General features: G+C 38.9%; 1 protein-coding gene across 1 annotated transcript in view; it reads right to left on the bottom strand.

Moving 5' to 3' along the window:
* The window catches only part of ALG9 (ALG9, alpha-1,2-mannosyltransferase), a 154,535-nt gene that overhangs the window by 87,913 nt on the left and 44,743 nt on the right, over nt 1–21,879 (bottom strand). The window contains exons 9-10 of the mRNA XM_006833967.1: nt 11,145–11,267; nt 4,129–4,283 (exon numbers count right to left, since the gene is read on the bottom strand). Of these exons, the coding sequence (XP_006834030.1) occupies nt 4,129–4,283; nt 11,145–11,267 (278 nt within the window). The remainder of the gene's footprint in view (nt 1–4,128; nt 4,284–11,144; nt 11,268–21,879) is intronic.

The raw sequence follows: 21,879 nt of genomic DNA on the forward strand, positions 1-21,879 counted from the left end.
AAAATACTAAAGGCAGTTCTGTGGTCAGAGAACCAACCACAGCAGACTACAACCTGAGATAAACATACATGACAAAATCACCTAGACTCAATCCATATATAAAAGTATGCAAAGTCAAACAGACCTGTAAGACTGAAAAGAGAGAACCAGAGATACAGTTGCAATAATAATAACAAAAATAAAGTTAAAAGAGGGAATAAAGTAATTACAGAACTTTCAAATGAAGAGGAAATCAAATAGATTTCAAGAGAAAAATAAATAAAAATAAACCTAACTCTAAGCCTAAAAACTAGACCAAGGTTTACCCCTCACATTAATCCTAGTCCTAATCATAACCCTAACAATAAACAAAGTCCCTAGGTGGGAGTTACAAAGACAGGCTAGAAGAGCCATATCAAATAATTTACAGAACCACATATTGTACTCTACATAGCATCCATCTGTGGTCTGTATACTTCTGAAGGTGGTCTTTTCATCTCTTTAACCCTTCCCAGAGAATTCTGCACTCTTCAATTTATATCACGTCCAAATGGCAATTTTGACATCCTCAAGGGACTCAAGGGGCAAGATCAGGACTATAGCATGGATAGGGTAAATTCTTCCAATGAAATTTTCATAGGGACAATTCCTGCTACCCTTGGAGAACAAGTAGGTGCATTGTCATGATGAGGGAAAAATCCTTGGCACGACGTTCCTGGCCTTTTACTCACTAATGCAATTTTCTTAAAACTTCTTCCTAATAAGCCCCTGTGATAGCCCTGTGTCTTTTAAGAAAATCTATCAAGATTACCCCTTTGGAAGAGTCTACAGAAACAGTTATCATAACCTTCTGAGCTGATTTCTCTGCCTTCAATTTAAGTGGACCAGCAGATCCTCTAGGAAGTCACTGTTTTGCTGGGATTTTTTGGGGGAAAGACCCTAACAAGACTGTTGTTTTTATTGTAAGGTGCTGTTGAATCAGTTTCAACTCATAGCAACCCTACGCACAACAAAGTGAAACACTGTCCAGTCCAGAAGCACCCTCACAATTGTTTTATGATTGAGCCCATTATTATTACCGCTATGTCAATCCATCTTGTTGGGGATCTTCATTTTTATGGCTGACCCTTCACTTTACCAAGCATGGTGTCCTTCTCCAGAGCTTGGTCCTTCCTGACAACATATTCTAAGCACAAGAGGCGAAGTCTCGCCATCCTGGCTTCCAAGGAGCGCTCTGGCTGTACTTCTTCCCATACAGATTTGTTTGTTCTTCAGGCAGTCCATGGTACTTTCAGTGTTCTTCACCAACAACATAATTCAAATACACTGATTCTTCTACGGTCTTTAGTATTCATTGTCCAACTTTCACATGCATATGAGGCAACTGAAAATACCATGGCTTGAGTCAGGTGCACCTTAATCTTCAGATTGACATCTTTGCTCTTGAACACTTTAAAGAGGCCTTGTGAAGCAGATATGCCTAATGCAATATATCATTTGATTTCCTGACTGCTGCTTCCATTAAGTGTTGATTGTGGTTCCAAGAAAAATGAAGTCTTAGACAACTTCTATCTTTTCTGCATTTATAATGATGCTATATATTGGCTTAGGAGTCCTGGTGTGGCAGTGTTGGTTAATGCACTGGACTGCAAAGTCCACTTGAACTGGGAAGCCTACAGTTCAAGTTCACCAGCTGCTCCTTGGAACCCTATACAGTCACTATGGGTTGGAACCCAACTCAATGGCACTTAACAACAACAACAAAACAGATATTGGCCCAGTTTTGAGGAATTTTGCTTTCTTTATATTGAGGTACAATTCATCCTAAAGGCTATAGTCTTTGATTTTCATTAGTATATCAAGTCCTCTTCACTTCCAGCAATCAAGGTTGTGCCATCTGCATATCACAGGTTGCTAATGAGTCTTCCTCCAATCCTGCTTCTTTGCATAACCTAGTTTTTCTTGATTATTTGCTCAGCATACTCACTGAATGAATACGGTAAAAGGGTATATATACCTTGATGCACACCTTTCCTGATTTTACACCATCAGTTCCCCTTGTTCTGTTCCAATGACTACCTCTTAGTGTATGTGCAAGCTCTACATTAACACAATTAAGTATTCTGAAATTCCCATTCTTCACAGAGTTATCCATAGTTTGTTATGATTCACACAGTCAAATGCCTTTGCATATTCAATAAAGCACAAGTGAACATTTTCCTGGTATTCTCTGCCTTCAATTAAGGTCCATCTGACATCAGAATGATAGTCCTCATTCCACATTCTCTTCTGAATCCAGTTTGAATTTCTGGATGCTCCCTGCTGCAAATGCATGTGACAGTAATGATATTATTGTTGAATGATATCTGCATTCTGTTGGGTCACCTTTCTTTGGATGGGCATAAAAATCTATCTCTTCCAATTGGTTTCTCAGGTTTCTTGGCATAGACAAGTGAATGCCTCTAGTGCTGTATCAGTTCATTGAAACATTTCAATCAGTATACCATCAATTTCTGGATCTGTGGTTTTCACCAATGCCTTTAATGCAGCTTCAGTGCAGTATCATCGGTTCTTGGTCATATGCTACCTCTTGAAATGGTTTAAAATCGACCAATTCTTTTTGGTATAAAGACTCTGTATTTTCCTTCCGCTTACTTTCGATGCTTTCTGTGTCACTCAATAAGTAGTCCATTGGATCCTTAAATACTGCAAGTCAAATCTTGAATGTTTCTTCAGCTCTTTCAGATTGAGAAATGCTGCACATGTTGTTTTCTCTTGGAGTTCTAACTCCAGGACTTTGCACATTTCATACTTTACTTTTTGTTCTTGAGCTGCGCTTTGAAATTTTATTTTCAGCTGTTTTACGTCACTTCTTCTAGTCACTTTCCAGCCCACAGAATGAGAAAACTGAGTGACTTCTGGTAGAAGGCTTATTGGAGGAGTGAGTTGCCTCCAGGCACTTAATCAGGGGTGTTAGGTTTACTGACCCAGAGAGCTAGAGCTGAGTGCCTTTGGATCAAGGATACTTATGCGTGGAGTACCTGTGGGGCATTTATCAGCAGTGCTAAAAGAGTTTTGTAACATTGTACAGGCAAGGAAAAAGCCAAGGAGCTGCATGAGGATCAGAGACAGGCAAGCCTGTAGGCCCAGCTGAGAAATGATCATGTCTTAAGAACTGTATCCAAAATGTTTCTGATCCTGAGTTGGAATCTGTTAACTTCCCTAATAAGCCCTGAAATTGTGAGTATTATCTCTGAGCTCTGTGTGGCCACTGCAACAAATTACAGAAGCCAGCAGAGAAGCAGAAAGTGCCATGGGAGGAATGGCTGGTGTCACACTGGTAAAGGAGGCTTGTCTGACCTCTGTCTCATAGGAATCGGCCTTGGGCTGATAATTGAGTTTGAATCTCTTTCCCTTTGGTGAAATCAGAAGAAGTCAGGCACAACAGCTTCACACTTGGACATTTTTGTTTAATAAAGGATTCTAATGATTTTGCATCAATCCTTTTTTTTTTTTAACTTGCTCTCAAATATCTGTGATATATAAAAATCCACTGAATTGTATAGCTTATGTGGGAAAATTATATGGTATGTGAGTTATGCCTTAATAAAATTAGTTAGAAAAAAAACAAAAGCATAACACTAATTACTTTTTTGTTGCCAACTGAAGATGGAAGAAGTCAAGAGTCTGGAGGTTGTTAAGGCTATAAATGCAGAGATATTAAAAGATTAGGTCTGACAGGGAATTGGCCTAGACAGGTGGTAAACCAGGATTACCAAGTGGCAATCCCAAAAACCTGAGCAAATTCTGATCTAGCAATTAAAGAACAGACATTCCATTAGCTCTGCTAAGGTGCTGCCATTCTGCAGTGGACCCATAACATACAATGACTTAAAAAATAATTTTTAACAGCAACTGGATTCTTGTTAGCAACAGAGAAAAATTATAACACATCTGTAAATATGTCATCAGCAACTAAAAATTTTGATAAACAGTTAAGCAAATAATAATAAAATTTCAGTAATATGGTCTGTATTAGTTTTAATGTTATGAATGAAACATCTTAGCTGGAAGCATCCTGTAATTTGTCCTTAGGTTTTGCAAGCAGTTGTTTAAAAGTAAAAGGTTACACCTTTCTCTGAAACTCACCTGAAGTGCAGAAAGAGCCACAGCGCCACAGAGACATATGAGTGGGTATACAGGAAATAGAAACCGTTCCTCTTTGTGAGGCTGGATGAAGAAAATTATAAACCAAATATACATTGGAGCCAAGGTAAGCCAATATGGGTGGCCTAAATTCTGAACTGCAAGACAGAAAAATATCCACCTTTCACCATATTAGAACAAAACAACATATTTACTCTAAATGTTCTTTTCATTTTAGAGTTAGGAATATTCCGTAAATGTTACAACTCTTGTATTCACACTTTTTCTCCAATGCAATACAGACCTTACGTAGAAAGAGGAATATACTCTGTAGCTACCCGCAAAGATCCAAAATCTGAGGGAGATACAACATAGAATATGAACTGAACACAAATGAAAGGTTAATAGGTAAGTTGTTAAGTGCCGTTGAGTCGATTTCAACTTACAGTGACCCTGTACAGGGCTTCCAAGACTGTAAATTTTTACGGGAGCAGAAAGCCTCACCTTTCTCCCGTGGAACAGCTGGTAGTTGCGAACTGCTGACCTTGAGGTTAGCAGTTCGACTCGTAACCACTACACTATCAGAAGTCTTCTCCCTGTAATGAGTTCTGCAACTATGAATAAAGGTTCTGAAATTTATCAAAAGCATAATACACATTTATTTCTTGGGTTCTAATTCCTATGTCCTGTTTAATAAATGAATCTTCTTACCTATACACTGATAGGTCTGTTCAATAGCCATAGATCAAAGAAAAAGAGATGGTTTATCAAACCCATCAAAGTCTCTCATCAACCACAAATGACAAAGAACTTATTTCAAATTAAAACTAAAAACACTCTTCAAAGAAGACTTACTCATTAAGTCTCCTCTCTTCTCCCACAATACCCATACACACACTATGAATCCCAAAATTGGAACCAAAAATGTACTTAAAGCATGTGAAAGAATTAAAAGAATTTAATGAACATGAAGACTCAAGCACCTGCAGGAAAATTCCTGTGGTTAGGTACATGAACACTGAGTAATAAGCCTGCAACCCACAGTGAAGGCATCTCCTACTGTGCTTATATTAATGAGAATGAGCAGTGTCTCAGAGGGTAGATACACAGCGCCCCCTGGTGCCCATCATATCTACAGCAAGCAAGTTTAAATGACAAATCAAGATCTGTCTGAGCAATGCCTAACTTAGTATTCTTAGGTCATCTGTATCTTTGCATAAATTGTTTATGAATAAATATTCTTGAATAATAACAAGATTATTTCTTAAACTTTCGAGGGTTTTATTATGAGTTTTTAGGCTATAAATTTTGTACGTTTTCCAAGAAAAATATTTTAAGTTGGAATTTTCAAAATTATATAAAAAAAAATGATTTATCTTCTATCATTGAACAGTCTTTTTCTTTTCTGTATCCTAAAGGCTAATATATAACTTTTTAAAATACAGCCTCATCCAGGCTTGCTGGTCACAAAGACACTGGTGGAACCCTGAGACTAAGGCCCTGGGTCACCCTTCAGGTCTGGAACAGAACTCACCCTCGTGGCTCAGTTTTCAGCCAAGCAGTAGATAGTATGTAGAAGGGGGCACCAACACTAATGAGGTATGCACACCCACCAAAGAAACCAACCATTAGAGATCAAAATGGCAGCATCTACCTAAGGAACAAATTCAGAAGGGTTGGGAAATAAGGAGAAATGGAAACATAGGGAGGAAATGAGAGAAGTGATGTTACACCGAGGGGACCTCAATCACTGAGATGAAACAAAGTGTGTCTCAGCTATTGGATATAAAACTGATGATCTGTTCTGTAAACCTTCACTCAATTCACAATCAAAAGTTTTTTAAAAAGACAAAAAATTTTTAAAGTTAAAGAAAGTCATGATAAAAAAAAATTAATAAACTAATGGCAAATATATATATATACATAAATTCTTAAAAATGACTTAAAATTCTGAAATGTCCTCCATAAAATTGTAACTACAGAAGTTAAGATAATGGGTATTTATTTTCTGCTTCCTTATATTTTTGTTTAAAAAATGATAAAAAGCACATAAAAGTATAATGAAAAAGACACACACACACTACTCATTTTATTAGGAGGCAGACATGTACGGACATTTACATTTCAAAACCCAAACTGGATTCATTCTGTTGAGAAAAGCTGAACACCCTGACATTTTCACTTTTATCGTTAGCATTTCCTAATCTTCCACAGGATACATTATTTTTATATTCAGGAAAAAAAGTTACTTTTCAAAAATATAAATAAGCGGTGTGTAAGAAATACAGGAAATGGAGAAAAAAGTTAATACCCCAATGAAACAAGCAGCTGAATCACGAATGTAGGCTACTATACAAGATGAATGATCTGTTTTTAAAGAAATTGAAGGGTGCTGGTGGTCACTGTGTGCCGCCGAGTTGGTTCTGACTCATAGCAACCCTGCATAGGGTTCCCGAGACTGCAAATCTTTATGGGAGACAAAAGCTTCATCTTTCTTCAACAGAGCAGCAAACAGATTCAAACTATTGACTTTACAGTTAGCAGCCTAAAGAGGCAGAACTCTTAAAAAGCTTATAAAACACAGCACCTAGTTCAATGTGATCCTATTACAAACAAACTGTAAAAAGCTATTTTTAAAACAATCTAAGAAATGTGAATGTCAACTGGGTATTAATTGAGATTAAGGAATTAGTGTTCATCTCTATAGGATAGAGGCATTATGGTTATGTTTAAGAAAAAAGTCCCCTGGTCCAAAATCAAGAATTTAATCCAACAGTAAAAACAAATAAAAAAGGAAGAGCAAAAGAAGGGGAAAACTATCAGAAGAAAGGAAATAATTAAGATCAAAGCTGAAATCAATGAAATAGTAAAACAATAGAAAGAATCAGCAAAACTAGATGCTGGTTTTTTGAAAGGATACACAGACAAACTGACAAAAAAAAATTAGAAGACACAAATAATGAAAATAAGGAATTAAAATGGAGACATTACAGCAAATCCAACTGAGACAAAGAAGATCATAACAGAAGACTATGGAAAAGTGTACTCCAACACATTTGAAAACCTAAAAGAAATGCACACATTTCTAGAATCACACTACCTAACTAACTAAACACAAACAGATGTAAAAAATCTAAAAAGATCCATAACAAAAGAAGAGACTGAAGATGCCATCAAAAAACTTCCAACTAAAAAAAAAAGTAAAATGCACCAGCCCAGATGACTTCTCTGGAGAATTTTACCAAGCATTCAGAGACACCAAGTCTATTGAGAGTCTTCAAAAACAGGAAAGGAAGGACCACTCCCCAACTCATTCTATAAAATTTGCATTGCCCAGATGCCAGAGACAGGTAACTACACTACACACATAGCCACAAAAAGAAGATAAAATTGAAGATCAATATCCAAAAAATGTGTGAGTGGTTACATAGGTAGGCAAAGAGATATCCAGTCACCTCTCGATATCCACAGGTCCCTTGCAGATACCAAAGTCTACAGATCCTTAAGACCCTCATATAAAATGTTGTTGTTGCCGCTAAGTGCCATCAAATCAACTCCAACTCACAGCAAACCTCTGTAGGGTTTACAAGGAGCAGCTGGTGGGTTGACCCAAACATCCTCCTGCATACGTTAAATCATCTCTAAATTACTTCTAATAACTTGTTGTGGTTATTAGAAATGTCATCGAGTCATTTCCGACTCAGAATGACCCTGTATAGGGTTTCTGAGGAGTGGTTCACACCAATCTTACTGTTCAGCGCATTAAACCACAGTGCCACACCAGGACTCCCTTCTAATACCTAATGCAATGTAATTTCTATGTAAATAGCACCTTATGCTCCCTCTTAGCTTTTCTTTGAAGGAATGCTTTGATCACATAACTGCTTTTTTTTTTTTTTTTCTGTAAAAAAAAGTTTTATCTTTTCATTCTCTTCACAGCTTGGGAGAAGAGGGTCTCCAGGGTGGTGGTGATGCTGCCTCTGTGGCTGGAGGGAGAGGTTCGGGCAGAAGGTCTGAGGAGGACAGTAGAATGCTGAAGGCCCCTCACAGGTAGGTTTCTGGGCTCCAAAGACTCCTAGTTGTGCTTGAGGGAGAGCCTCTCAAAGAGATATTTGTCCAATCCCGCCTGGGGGCCCACCAACCTGTGGAGGTTTGTAGGTGGTCATGGATCATCTTGATAATTTTTACCTCCTAGTCAAGGAAATGCTTCTCCAGAAAGTTACAGAGGTGGGAGTCTATGTGGGTAGCTCCAGAAAGGACTGGTTCAGGCTTTTCTCCAGGACAAGGGTGGTGTCCATGGCGTCCAGGGTTCATCCCCACGCATCTTGGGATGCCTCCTTTCTGCGGGTCCTGGAAGAGAGTACGGCTGCCACTCTCATTTTGCAGTTTCAAGAGACACTCGGCAACCTTGTGCTTCTCCTTTGCCAACTTGGGGAAGAAATGTCCCATGCTTTCCAAGGCCACATTATCACAATCAATCGAAACAGAAGTCCAGAGAGAGGTAGGTTTAAGATGCCCACAGATGCAGATTGACCAGATGGTTGATGCCAGCCTCCGCTTCAGTGGAATAATTCTGACAGATCTGAGAGCTTCATAGTTGGTTGATGATTTGGAGCTAACCACACACACACACACACACACACACACACACACACACACACAAACGTGCCTAACTGGTCCTGGTAACATGAAATAGCCAAGAAGATGGTCCCGGAGGAGAAGAGATTGTGCCTAAAGAGCTGGTTAGAGGTGGTCCCAGGCTGGAGGTGGGGAGTCCCGCATCTGTTCCGGGCAAACTTTCACTTAACTGCCTTTCAGGAGCCTTTTTATTTCTTTAGATGTGGATCGGTACCCATGAATATGGAGGGCTGACTGTATCTGTATATATGTGTATGGTGGTGGTGGTTGTGTGCCATGGAGTCGGTTCCGACTCATAGCGACCCTGTACAGGGTTTCCGAGGCTGTAAATCTTTACAGGAGCAGAACTCCTCATCTTTTTCCCATGGAACAGCTGGTAGTATATGTTTAGTAAAGTATAAATGTATGTATACACATGTGCACACTTAGGTGTGTCTGTCTGTAGGCATATTACTTGCTTGCATAAGTTGCATCAATTCATATACATAATAAAGCAGATAGGAGGAACAGTCACAGACATAACCAAACACCTTGTAGGATTGATTTACAGGGTTTGAAGGCTTAGAGCTATAATCTAAGTCAATTTAGCACATGGTTTACAAAGTTTATGCTCTACAGTCTAGCTTGGTAGTGAGTAGTGTCTGGGGTCTTAAAAGTGTGCAAACCATCTATGATACAACTACTGGTCTCTACTACTCTGCAACAAAAGAGCCCTGGGAGCGTAGTGGGTGATGAGCTGGGCTGCTAACCACAAGGTCAGCATCTTGAATCTACCAGCTGCTTTGGGGGAGAAAAATGATGCTTTCTGTTCCCATTAAGATTTACAGCCTTGGAAATGCTATACGAGGTCACTGTGAGTTGGAACTGATTCCATGGCACACAACCATCACCATTCTGCAATAAAAAAGCAAGAAACCAAAAACTCAAAAGAAGAAACTAGCCTACATGAACCACAGCCTCATCAACCCTGAGAACAGAACTAGATGGGACCTGGCTACCACTACCAACTATTGTAACCAGGGATACAACAGATGGTCCTAGAGAGACCAGGAGAAAATTATAGAACAAAATTCAATTTCTTAAGGAAAAAAAAAAAAAGCCAGCCTTACTGGGCCAGAATAGAGGAACCCCTGAACTATTGCCCTGAAATACCCTTTAAACTCTGAACTGAAACTATTTCCAAAGATCACTTTTCAGTTAAATGAAAGACTGGCTTATAAAATAAACAATAACACCCATGTGTATAGTGCTCCTTTTTAAAAAAGGAGAAAAAAAAAAATCATCTATTTAAGAATATGAGACCAAACAGTGGACATTTACTCTAAAGTAAAGATGAGAAGGTCAGAGGGAGCAGGGAAGCTAGGTCAATGGAAGCAGAAATAATGAAAATGTTAGCATAATGTGACAAATGTAACCAATGTCTCAGAATAAGACTTGGAAGAATGGTTTCAATGGGAATCGAAACTGCTGTATAAACTGTCACCAAAAACTCAGGGTTTTTTAAAAGAAAGAAAAAAAAAGTACCAAAAGCAAACAAAAGACAAAAGTAACTATGAAAACTGTTATCATATTGCAGCCCAGTGAATTCTATAAACCATAAATAGCAGAAAAGCAAAATGGGAGTGGCATGGGGGGAAATTAACCCTATTTCATCCAAATCAGTCTGAAAATCTGAAATTAAATCTCTTTCCAGAGCATATATGAATTTCTGCTCAAACCTATCTTCCTAAAAGAAATCGCAGCACTAGATATCCAGAGAATTATGACAACTTAAAGAGAAAGCACCCACTGGGTGGGCAAGATAGAATCAGAGCTAACAAAATCATGACAAACCAAACTTCGCACAATAAGGCAAACACAGAAGCAAAATGCAACAGTAAGAAGAGACACACTTCTTAGGAAGTCCAAAGCATCTCCTACTTCAGGATCAAATTTTGGGGAAAACCCTGCATAGTTTTGTTTCTCATTTTCTGGTTGAAATAATTTCCCAAAGAACATTTGCCTCTAGTCTGGCTTATCTGTGTTTTCTAAGCAACCTAAGTTAACACACACACCATTACAAGACAAGATACCAAATTGGTTTGTTATCCCCTGAGATTTTATAAATGTTTTTGCTTCCCTTGGTGGTTCTATAAATTATACTGACTTCCTCACTTGAAGGGACATAAAGAGCCTTCCTCTGTTGGTTTAATTCATAGTAATTAACCAAATCTCCACATAGGTTCAAATAACCTACAAATATAGATTGAAAATTCAATTAACCAATCATTCTCAATTAGAAAATGGGGAATAAAGTAAGTAGTATTCTTTTTCACTTCTTAGTATCAATTGTTACTCTCTCTTTCCCTCAAAAAAAACTAATTATCTTTTGTGTCACTTACCGTGAAATCTCTGCAGCAAGTATTCCATCAGAGAAGTCAGTGGTAAGACCAGGAGAGCCAAAGCAAAGGCGATATTGAAGTTCAGAAATCCATTAATTAAATAGAAGTACCAGGGTTCTGTACCTTGGGGAAGCAGACAAGACACCATCAGTGAATGCGTCCCACACCTATTGGAGTGCTTCATTCATAATATGCTTTCAGTTATGGGGATGACCCTGTAACTCAAGTGAATGAGGGCTCAGAAGCCTGCTCTTAGCCACACAGGGGAAGCACAAGAGCAGAAGATGGAATGAGAATGGGATTGGTCATGATTTCGTAGCTATCAGAAGCTTTAAATATTTAGCTGTATTTTCCATACTTAACAACTATACCTGGTGTGGTGCTGCAGGTTAATATGCTGGACTCCAAGGTAGGTTTGAATCTCAAGGTCGGCGATTCAAGCTCACCTGCAGCTCCTTGGAAACTCTATACAGGGTCGCTATGAGTTGGAACCGAGTCAAGGGCACTTAACAACAACCACTATATTGTGCCCAAATGAGACTAATATTTGACCAAATAATTTAAATTGCTTAGGAACACTGAATTGCTAACCACAAGGTCAGAGATTCAAACCCACCTGGGTCTCTGTGAGTTGGAACCAACTCTAGGCACCTAATAACAATAAGAACAGGAACATAGAGCTGTTTAAATAATTTTAAAAAGTGCTATTTTGAATTGAATTACTCTTTCCATTCTGTAGAACAAAGTATAGAATGATAAAAGGGATTTGGTCAGAGCTGTTCAGGCCTCCTCATTTTGTTTGCCCCTGCTTGTTCCACTTATATTCAAACATCTTTCCCCTTGATATGCTCAACCACTATTTTATAGTCATGGACATAGGGGACCATGCATTTGATAAAAAGCAACAACTTGTTTTTCCTTAGAGTCAAGCTCGTTCAAAGACTGAGGCCCTGGACAGAATTCCAGGGTTCTGTCTCCAAGGATTCAGAATGAGCAAAATGACGGGCAACACAAGCCTCACTCATACTAGTTTTGCTTCTTTCACTCAAAACCCTTAAACTCAAATGATGAGAAGCAAGCACCCCCTCTGCAGAGCCAGCAGGTTTTTCATCTATGTGATTACTTCCATCATGCACGCTGTAATCACTGTGTGTTGTGACACCGCCTTGCACCATGGCAATTTCCTGCAATCAGCATTGCTTAAAAGGGTAATCAGAGGCAGAGGAACAGTCAGGAAATCCTGACTTTTTTTTTTGCAGCTTGCACAGCAAAATAAGATTAGAAACCAAATCCATGATGTCAGAAACATTTCAGAGAGAAGAAGAGAAGAGAAAGCCGGTTCTAAGGAAAGACTCAAGTTCAATCAAATGTGTCACCTTTTGGGAAAGCTCCCTCATTCCTGTTTAAATACAGTGACTGGGCTTTTTCAAGAGCAGAGGTCCTGTCACAGGCCAAGTTTACTATGTTGTTGTTGTTGAGTACAGTCAAGTCGGTTCTGACTCACAGCGACCTTGTAAAGGGTTTCTTAAGGAGCAGCAGATGAGTTTGAACCGCAGACCTTGTGATTCAAACCGACTTTGTGGTCAGTGCTTATCCTACAGTGCCATATATAGACATTAATATCATATACTCCTTAGGAACTGCCTTTTGGATTATAGAAAACTAAAGGATATATTTATTTTCAAAACCGAAATAGGTATCTTCTCTGAATTTAAAAATTATTTTATAACGTATTTCCTAAATTGAGTCCTTTAGGAGTACTTTCTCCAGAGACAGAAGCTTCCGCACAATCCTTTCCTGGCCCCCAGTGTGGAAGCAATGCTATAAACACTTGACCTTTTTAATTAACAGAATTCTGGGAACCTGAACCTGTGAAGAGAATAGAAGTTATCTTTTCGATCATCTATTAGAGATGCTAACTAAGTTAGCATCAATAGCAAGAAACCTCTTGTCTCTTGGATATCTGCATGTAATACATATGTTTTTTTCCAGGAAAACTCTTTCCTTTTCAGCAAATATTTGTCTCTACTGCACTTAATATACCCTCTTATTAGAGCTATCTTTTAACCTAAGAATTGGTGTGGTACTGCAGGATAATGCATTAGACCACAAGGTCAGTTTGAATGGTAAGGTGGCAGTTCAAATCCACCAACTGCTTCTCAGAAACCCTATACAGGGTCACTATAAGTTGGAACTGACTCGATGGCACTTAACAACAACAACATACTATAAAATCAATCAAAAGCACTAAATGGTAAATTCAATTATTTTTATTTGTTAGGCCGTTCCAGATCAGGTTCACGGCTAGGCAAGCTGTCAATATTTCACAATAGATTGCTACTTCTCTGAAGGATGGGGTAAAAAATGGGAGATTAAGTCAGGAGTCAGGTCAGTTGATATGACAACAGTCAAAAACAAGGGCAAAGGGAACAAAAAGAATGAACTGTTTGCCAGTGTCCTTCCTTACTTTATGACACACCTGCCTCAGAAGACAAAAGGGTTAAAACTTTTTATCCTTTCCAGGGAGATATTCAACCCTGCTGATCAGAAAGTATAAAACTGAAATATGTGGCAAAAAAAATGCATCAGAATGACAAGCTAAGCATTTAACTGATACAAGATGTAAGGTGCAAAAAAGCTGGAAGCAGAGTCCCTGCAGGGAGTGACTCACCAATCTACCTCTTCATGAAAAGTGCCTCAATTTCTTTCATTCAAATGAGCTAGAGGGAGTTCTGAAAGTGGCTAAAAGAAGAAAGGATAATGTTTACTGTTCCATAGATTGAATGAAGGGGAACCATTTTACAGGTCTATAATTTTATAGACTACAGGAACTAAATTACAGTAAGTCATTCTTATAAATGTCAAATCTGTACCACCAAGAGGGAAAAAAAGTCACTGAAGTTCAAGAGAAACGATTAACAAAAAAAACCTAAGATGCCAGAATAGTTCTGGCTGACAGTCGACTCTAAGCAGAACTCAAAAGACTCTACTGGTACCTTCCCACTGCTAATACAAGAATGAAAAACTGTGGGCCTTCTAATAAAGGACATTCACCTTTACTTTTGGAAACGTCTCACCCAAGAATGTTACAGATGTTGATAAAATACATAAACAGTTAATGGAGTCATGTCTTAAGCCACAAAGTATATCCTGAGGGAAGAACATAGCATTTAACTCTCCTCCTAAGGCTTCCTTCAGGCCTGTGTACTCATTAGAGAGCATACCCTTCAGTCACCACACAGAAATACTTCGCAGCAAGGTCTCTTAAACTCTAAATGTTACAAGGGCAAAAGGCAAAAATCATGCCCAGACGAGCCACTTCCTTTTCTGCAATGTTAAATTTCACTCTTGATCTCTACCACCCATAGAGAGATGTTTGGCCTACAACTTTGTAATTTTATGTCTATACCACTCTAAATTTCTTAAAAGCCGGGTAATTCTTTACCCTACCTGGCACAGCGCTCCCAGGTGAAAGGAAAGTCGGCCAGAGGGCATGCCATGCTGCCATCCAATCTCTTTCCAGTGGCTCCTCATCACCCTCCAACCAAGCCAAATTGCACTGGACTGTCAAAGGGGTAACTCTGGCACATCCTATAGATCAGATCTTATCTGCTACTACCCTGAGTCAGACTCTATATTTTTGAAAGCTTATTTCCTTGTAGAATCAGAAGAGCCAAACTACAGGGTTTTGCTAACATTGTATTCAGTGGAAGGAGCACAGACTTTGGAGTCACACAACCCTGAGCTCTTAATACATTTCTGTCACTTATCAGGGGGCTTCAAAAAAGTTTGAGGAAAAATGGAATGAAAAGATAATGGAATTGTTCTACGAACTTTCTGAATCGCCCTTGTATTTAACTATGTAGCAAATTCCTCACCATCTCAATCTCAGTTTTCTTATCTATATATAAGGATAAATCCTACCTACCTCACAGAGTTACTGTGGAGGAAACTAAATGGTATGTGTAAAATTTCTGGTGTATGTATTTATTGTAGACCTTTGATAACCAGAAGCTACTGTAATGAATAGTTGTGAAAAAGTACTCTTTTTCTTTCCTCTGGCTTCAAAAGAAAAGAATGAACTCAGATCTGGATGATCTGTCATTAATGCTACTTAACCAAGAAAGAGTAGAAAGGTTCCACTGAAAACCAGTTATGTTTATGATCACAGTGAAATTATCTTGTTCATGACTCTATAGTTTCTACAAAAAATTCAGCTAATGACAGTTATCTTTTTTAAAAAGTCAACTCAATACTCAATCTTTCTTTCTCAGTATTCTTTATATCTGACATTCTACTTGTCTGAAATGTACCTCACCAGAAATCCTGGTATGGCACTGTAGGGTAAGCATTGGACTCTTAACACCAAGGTCACTTGGTTCAAACCCACCAGTTGCTCCTCAGAACCCTATACAGGGTTGCTATTAGTTGGAACCAACTAGACAGCACTTAATAACAGTGTTGAGCAAGGAGTCACTGGGTGACACAAATGGTTAAGCTCTTGGGTACTAACTAAACATTGGAAGTTCAAACCCATGGAAAGGCACTTTGGCAGAGAGCCCTGGTGATATGCTTCCAAAGTCACAGCCACGAAAAGTCTGTGAAGCTCAGTTTTACTCTGACACATAAGGGGCCACCTTGAGTCAGAGTAGACTTCATAGCAACTGCTTTGGGGTTTTGTTTTCTAGAAAGGTCTTCAACCAAGCAAGGTCTTCCTTGAGGATAAGTTTAAGGACCAACCCCCACCTCCACCCCCACACCTCAAGAAGCCTTTCATAATACCACTGGGTAAGACTATGGTTCCCTGTCCTTCCACTGTAGCATATAATACATTGCACTGTAGCATTTACTTGTGTGTCTACAGCCCAACTAGACTATGAAAGTTCTATAAAGATACATGTAAGTGCTCAAAAGCAATTTATTCAATGTTTTGTTTTGTCTCTTTACCTCATGTTCCTTTGCCCATTCATTCAAGCAGCACTTACAGACTTATTATGTTCTTATAGATAGGAAATAGCTCTAAGAAATGCATGCAGAAACTATCAGCACTATGCATTTTCAATTTTCAGAGAAGAAACAGCAAGCCTATCATATCTCATGAGGCTCTTGGAGCAGAGGAGATGCTTTCAAAATTGTCAAAATGATACCAAATAGTGCCAAACATGTGAGTACAGTTAAAAGACTAGAGTTTCCATGACAAAAGACATGCTTGCCTTACAATTAAACAATTTTACAGCATCAAAGCACTTATTAAGAGATGTTGTTACGTGTCACTGAGTTGGTTCTGATGCATAACGACTCTGCATAGGGTTTTGAAGGAGCAGCTGATGGATTTCCATGGAACCACAGTCAATCTTGTGGTTCACAGTCTAGTGCTGATTCTACAGTGCCATACCAGGAGTCTTTGACATTTACTGAATGGAATCTCAAATTATAATAAAACTAGCTGACAATCAAAAAGCACATTTTGGCTTAAAATACTTTTACATATTTGGTATCAAGAACTACACAACATAGTCCTAGTTCACAACAGCTATTAAGACACTAAAGTAACCTGAGAGAGTAATCTGTTCTTAACAAATCTTTACGAAGATGGAAGACAGTCTTTTTGCAGCAATCCTGCTAAAGCAAAAAGAAAAAAAAAGAATACTCATTAAAAGAATGGGAATCAGACCCCCAAAATCATCAAATTCAAAGATGAGGTAAAAAACACAAAAATTCTAAGAAGCAGCTCTCTAACTCTGGCAGACACAGTGCTGCAGCTGTGCTATTCATGACAATTTATGTCAAATCCCTCGATTCCAACAAGTTTTTCTATCATTTGTGAAGTGATCAGTTCTTATAGTTGAAACAACAAAATTTCAACTGAAGCTACTCCAGCTTCATCAAAAAGAGCAAAAAGCAGCCTGAAAAATTCTTCCAAGGAAAAAACAAGGGCTAAAATGAATAGCAAATGCCAATGTTTAAGGAAAGGCGAGTCTTGGCCCTACTTGTCTACCTACACACCACTGCCATGAAGTAATTTCAACATGTGGTAAACCTACAAGAGAGAGGAGAACTGCCCCACAGAGTTTTAAGAGCTGTAAATTTCACAGAAGCACACTGCCACATCTTTCTCCCCCCAGACAAGCAAATTACCCAATGCACCATCAATACTCGCTCAACCTACTAAACCCACTACCATTGAGTTGATTCCACCCCTAACCCAGTGTTAACTAGAAACTTCCATCAGAATCTACTTTCTTTCCTACTCCTCTTTATCAACTTGCTTATTTCTACATTTATAAACTTTATAAATCTAGAGGACTACAAAAAATATACAATTTTCATATGCTATTGCAGAAGGTTTTATAAATAAAAGTCAAAATAACAGTATGTAATGGCCCATTTATAAGGGTGAAGCCAACTTTTGCAGATTAGACTCTTAACACAAATTTATTCACCATGACTTCAATAACCTCCATGTAAATTGATTTTTAATGTGCAATCTGGGTCTAAGAAGTGATTCTCTCGTCTGTAGTTTCTTAGAACTGAATAAAATGTTAAAAGATGAAATTAAAAACATGCAAATGGTCCCTAGCTAAAGGGAGACATCTAGAGGCAAAGCTGGAAATGGAGGCCTTCTCCTCACATCCTTGGGGACCCTGGAGAAATAAAGAGGCCTTTTAAAGTTCCATTTGGCAATTATTCTTAGCCTATGTGGTTTGTGAATTTAATTATCAGAATATAACAAAGCTTATTTTGACCTGACTTAGCATCTAAACTGGCAATATTCCCAAAATCTCAGGAGGCCCAGTGAAAATCTTCCCCATTTAATCTGCTCATTCTATTGACAAAATAGCAAAGACAAATTATGGCATTTAGAGAACAAACAAAATGGCAGAGAGGGTGGAAGTGCAGTGAGGAGCTCCGTCAGCAACAACACAGAATACCAGACCAAGCAGGCTCAGGGGATGGTCCCAGAACTCTGAACCACATATAAAGGAATATTTAGAAGGTTGGAGGGCTTACAGTTGGGGAATTTGTAGTAGAAGCAAGAAATCCAGTGCTTTCTAATTCAAGATGCTCAGCTGATCCCAGAGCTGCCATCTTGGGAAAAGACCAAGTGGGGGAAGGATCAGCACAGCCATGGACGTCTGACAGAACCACAGAGATAAAGGTGTGGACATTCTTTTTTTTTTTTTTTTTAATCTGTTCATTGGTCTTCCGCTGGCTGTGCACCTCCATTCTGGAGACTAGAGGGGGTGCCTAAGCAAGTGGAGATCCTGCCCCCATCCCTGGAGGGTTCTACTACGCATGAGCACAGATCTCCTTGGAATATAAAGGCAGAGTTTCCACTTAAAACCAAATGGCAGTGCAAAATGGCCACAGCCTGCCCTGAACTGTTTATCTCTAGGAAAAGGGCCTGAATAGGGTTTGTGGAGTGGGACAGGCAAACAAAAAAGGAAATAGGCTGAAAATTAAATCCTGAGTTATGTCATAATGACCAACAGTGGCATCTTGAAATTTCTCAGAAAGAAAAGTGAAAAGGGAAGCCCATGTCCGGATCACATCTACCTGGAGGCAATCAGAAAGTATAAAAAAATACACACCCATCTAAGTATTAAGGCCACAGATAACTCCTGAATATGTTCAAAAAACAGAAACAGATGACCATATCAGCACATGTCCAGAAACAAGATAAAGTGACTGAGGCAAATGAGCTGGAAGTAGACCTACACTCCATACTGGAAGATGAGCAGGCTTTGGAAATGTCTGAGAAGGAATTCAGAAAAATGATTATAAAATACTATACAATGGAGTTGAGAAACATAAGGAAGAAATCAGGAAAGCACTAAAGGAACAATCAAATAAGATAGATACAGCATTGGAAACAATTCAAATCCTACAGAAAGAGGTCCAAATGATTAATAATAGAATACCAGAAATGGATAATACACTGAAAGGGCAAAGGAGTAGAATTGAAGAGCTAGAAGCCAGAATTAATAAGCTAGAAGATAAATATCTCAATACTACTAAGTTAGAAGAGCAAGCAGAAAAATGGATTAAAAAATCTGAAGAAGACCTAAAGATTCATGTTAGACAACATGAAAAGTAATAACTTAAGAATTACTGGCATTCCAGAACAGGAAGAATCACACAAGCCCACAGAGGAGATAGTTGAAGAGGTTCTGGAAGAAAATTTTCCTAACATCCTGAAAAGTGAAAAGATAAGCATTCAAGAAGCTCAACAAGCCCCAGGAAGGATAGACTCTAAAAGAAAATCACCAAGACGTAATAATCATGCTCTCCAAATTCAAAGATAAGGACAAAACCCTGAAAGCAGTTATGGAAAAGAGAAATTTTAACATACAAAGGCAAGCAAATCAGATTAAGCTGATTGAATTCTCAACATAAACCATGCAGGCAAGAAGGCAATGGGGAGACATATATAAAACCCTGAAAGAAAAAAAACGGCCAACCAAGAATCCTCTACCCAGCAAAGCTGTCCATCAAATACGATGGTGTAATTTAAAAATTCCAGGATAAACAGAAGCTAAGGGATTTTGCCAAAGCCAATCCTGCAATGAAAAACATCCTAAAGGAAGTTCTGTGGACTGAGAACTAACAAGAATAGACAACAACCAGAGACAGACATATGTGGCATCATCACCCTTAACTCAAATGACAAATGGAAGAGTCAAGAACAGAATAAAATTATAAGAACTGAGGATCTTGAAGGTCAGTCTATAATCAAAACAATTACAATGTGAAAGAAGGCAAACACAGAGGAACAGAGATCCAGGTGGTGAGATGGTCAGGTAGATTACAGGATAATATAGACTGTCTTAAATAGAAGGAAGAGTTAATGGAATATAAGATAACCACAACGGTAAGGTTGGGGTGAGGGGTTTAGTTCAGGTGTTGGGGAAGGCAATATAAGAAGGAGAGGAGGTAGAAGAACAAGATAGATAGGGGAACACTACAAGTTTGCATGGCCTAAGTGAGACAGAGGTAAATAGTGATGCATGCTCAACCTTGGAACAACAGGACTCTGTGATACAGGGATCTAGGCATAGTTTGAAGAGAGGAAATAATACTAAATGCTTAAATGTCTTGTGAATATTGGTTTCCCTTGCCTACTATTGTAAAATAGACACTTGAGTGGGATATAAAGGAATGTCGGGAAACATGATTACAGAAAACTTGTAAGCCCATCTTCAGGCTATAACTGGTTGGAATACCTAAAAGGGGTTCTAGAACTTGCCCAGTGAAATAGGCCTCTTGAGGAGCCTTGGCAGAGTATAAGACCTTAGGTGGAATCCTGAGTACCATCCAGAACCTTATGAGGTGGAGCATTCCCACTAGCAAGGACAAGCAGACCAGCCTGGACCAGCTAGAGCAACAGAAGATACATCTTCAAAGAAAGATCATCAGGAAAAACCCAAAACAAAAATGTCAACATGACTGGCTAATACAAGAATAAGCAAGCTGTTCGCCAGGAAGCCATCAAGGCAAGCAATCAAGTTCCTTCAGGACAAACTCCCCTCTAAGACTGAAACGCAAAGGTAATACATGAGCAGACATGTAAACTTGCTGGCAACCACTTTGGTCTACTGGTGAGTGGAAAAGGGGGAAAGGCAGCAATGAAGAAATGGGCTGAGTTCAAGATCGTTCCAAACTCCTGTTGACCTGAGGATGAGAAAGAGAAGAGGAAGGGCTAGTTGCTCCAAATTGTGGTGAGACCTGGGGACACCTGAGCCCATGGACAAGGACATAGCCACAAAGGGCTAGAGCTGAGAGTGAAGCATCCAGCTGATATGAAGTGAAGGGAGATGCACAAGAACACCCAAACTTGCAGACAGTACCAATTTGACCCAGCCTCGATGGCTTCATAATCAGAACTCGACTAGAGGAAGATTAAAAAAAAAAAAAATTTTTTTTTTTTTTTATAAAGGAAACAAGGGTAAAGTACTGTAATTTGATGAACCTGACTTATACTCATGCAGGTAGTAACTCTAAATACCAACACAGAGGGAAGGAGTCTTCACATCAAGTTTCATTGCTATCTGCTCTGTATACAGGGTAGATAGGGATGGGCAACTTAGACACTGGCAACCTAAAATGAGGGGGCGATAAAGGCACTAAGTGACTGGCTTACAAGGTTTCAAGAGGGAGTTTAGTTTAAGAGTGTGTGGGAAAGAAAGAGTTCCCACTGAATAGTTTCCATCTTGTCTAGATGGGTCTGATGAAAAGAGATGGGGATAAGATTCTTATGATTCAATAGTGAGTAATTGTTATTATGACTCATTGTGACTGTCACAATTGTAAAGGTAGAAGTTTTGTAACAAAAACAAGGGAGTGGTTAATCTTAAAGTCCAGAAACAGAAGACCCTAGGACGATCAGGGAGGAAGAGCACAAGCAAAATGTGGGAACTTATCCAGAGAAGCAGCGACATCAGGGACGAAGGCAGAGATTGGGGGGCATGAAAGCCTGAGGGGCTGAGGACTCTAGATTCATGGGAAGAGAGGAACTAAGAGCTGGTGGCTAGGAGGCAGATTTGCAGAATGTGCCCTTTGGAGATGTAAATTATTATATATGCTTGAGTGGTTTATTTTTTTAAAACAAAAAGAGCTGAAGTGAGTAGAGAGAAATACTGTTAACTGATTGTACATGGAGGGGATTATAATCATTGTAATGTAACCAGGTGTATGATTTGTTGAATGTAAAACTGATGATCTGCCCTGAAAACTT

This window comes from Chrysochloris asiatica, unplaced genomic scaffold (assembly GCF_000296735.1).
Source record: "Chrysochloris asiatica unplaced genomic scaffold, ChrAsi1.0 scaffold00008, whole genome shotgun sequence".
Taxonomy (NCBI): Eukaryota; Metazoa; Chordata; class Mammalia; order Afrosoricida; family Chrysochloridae; genus Chrysochloris; species Chrysochloris asiatica.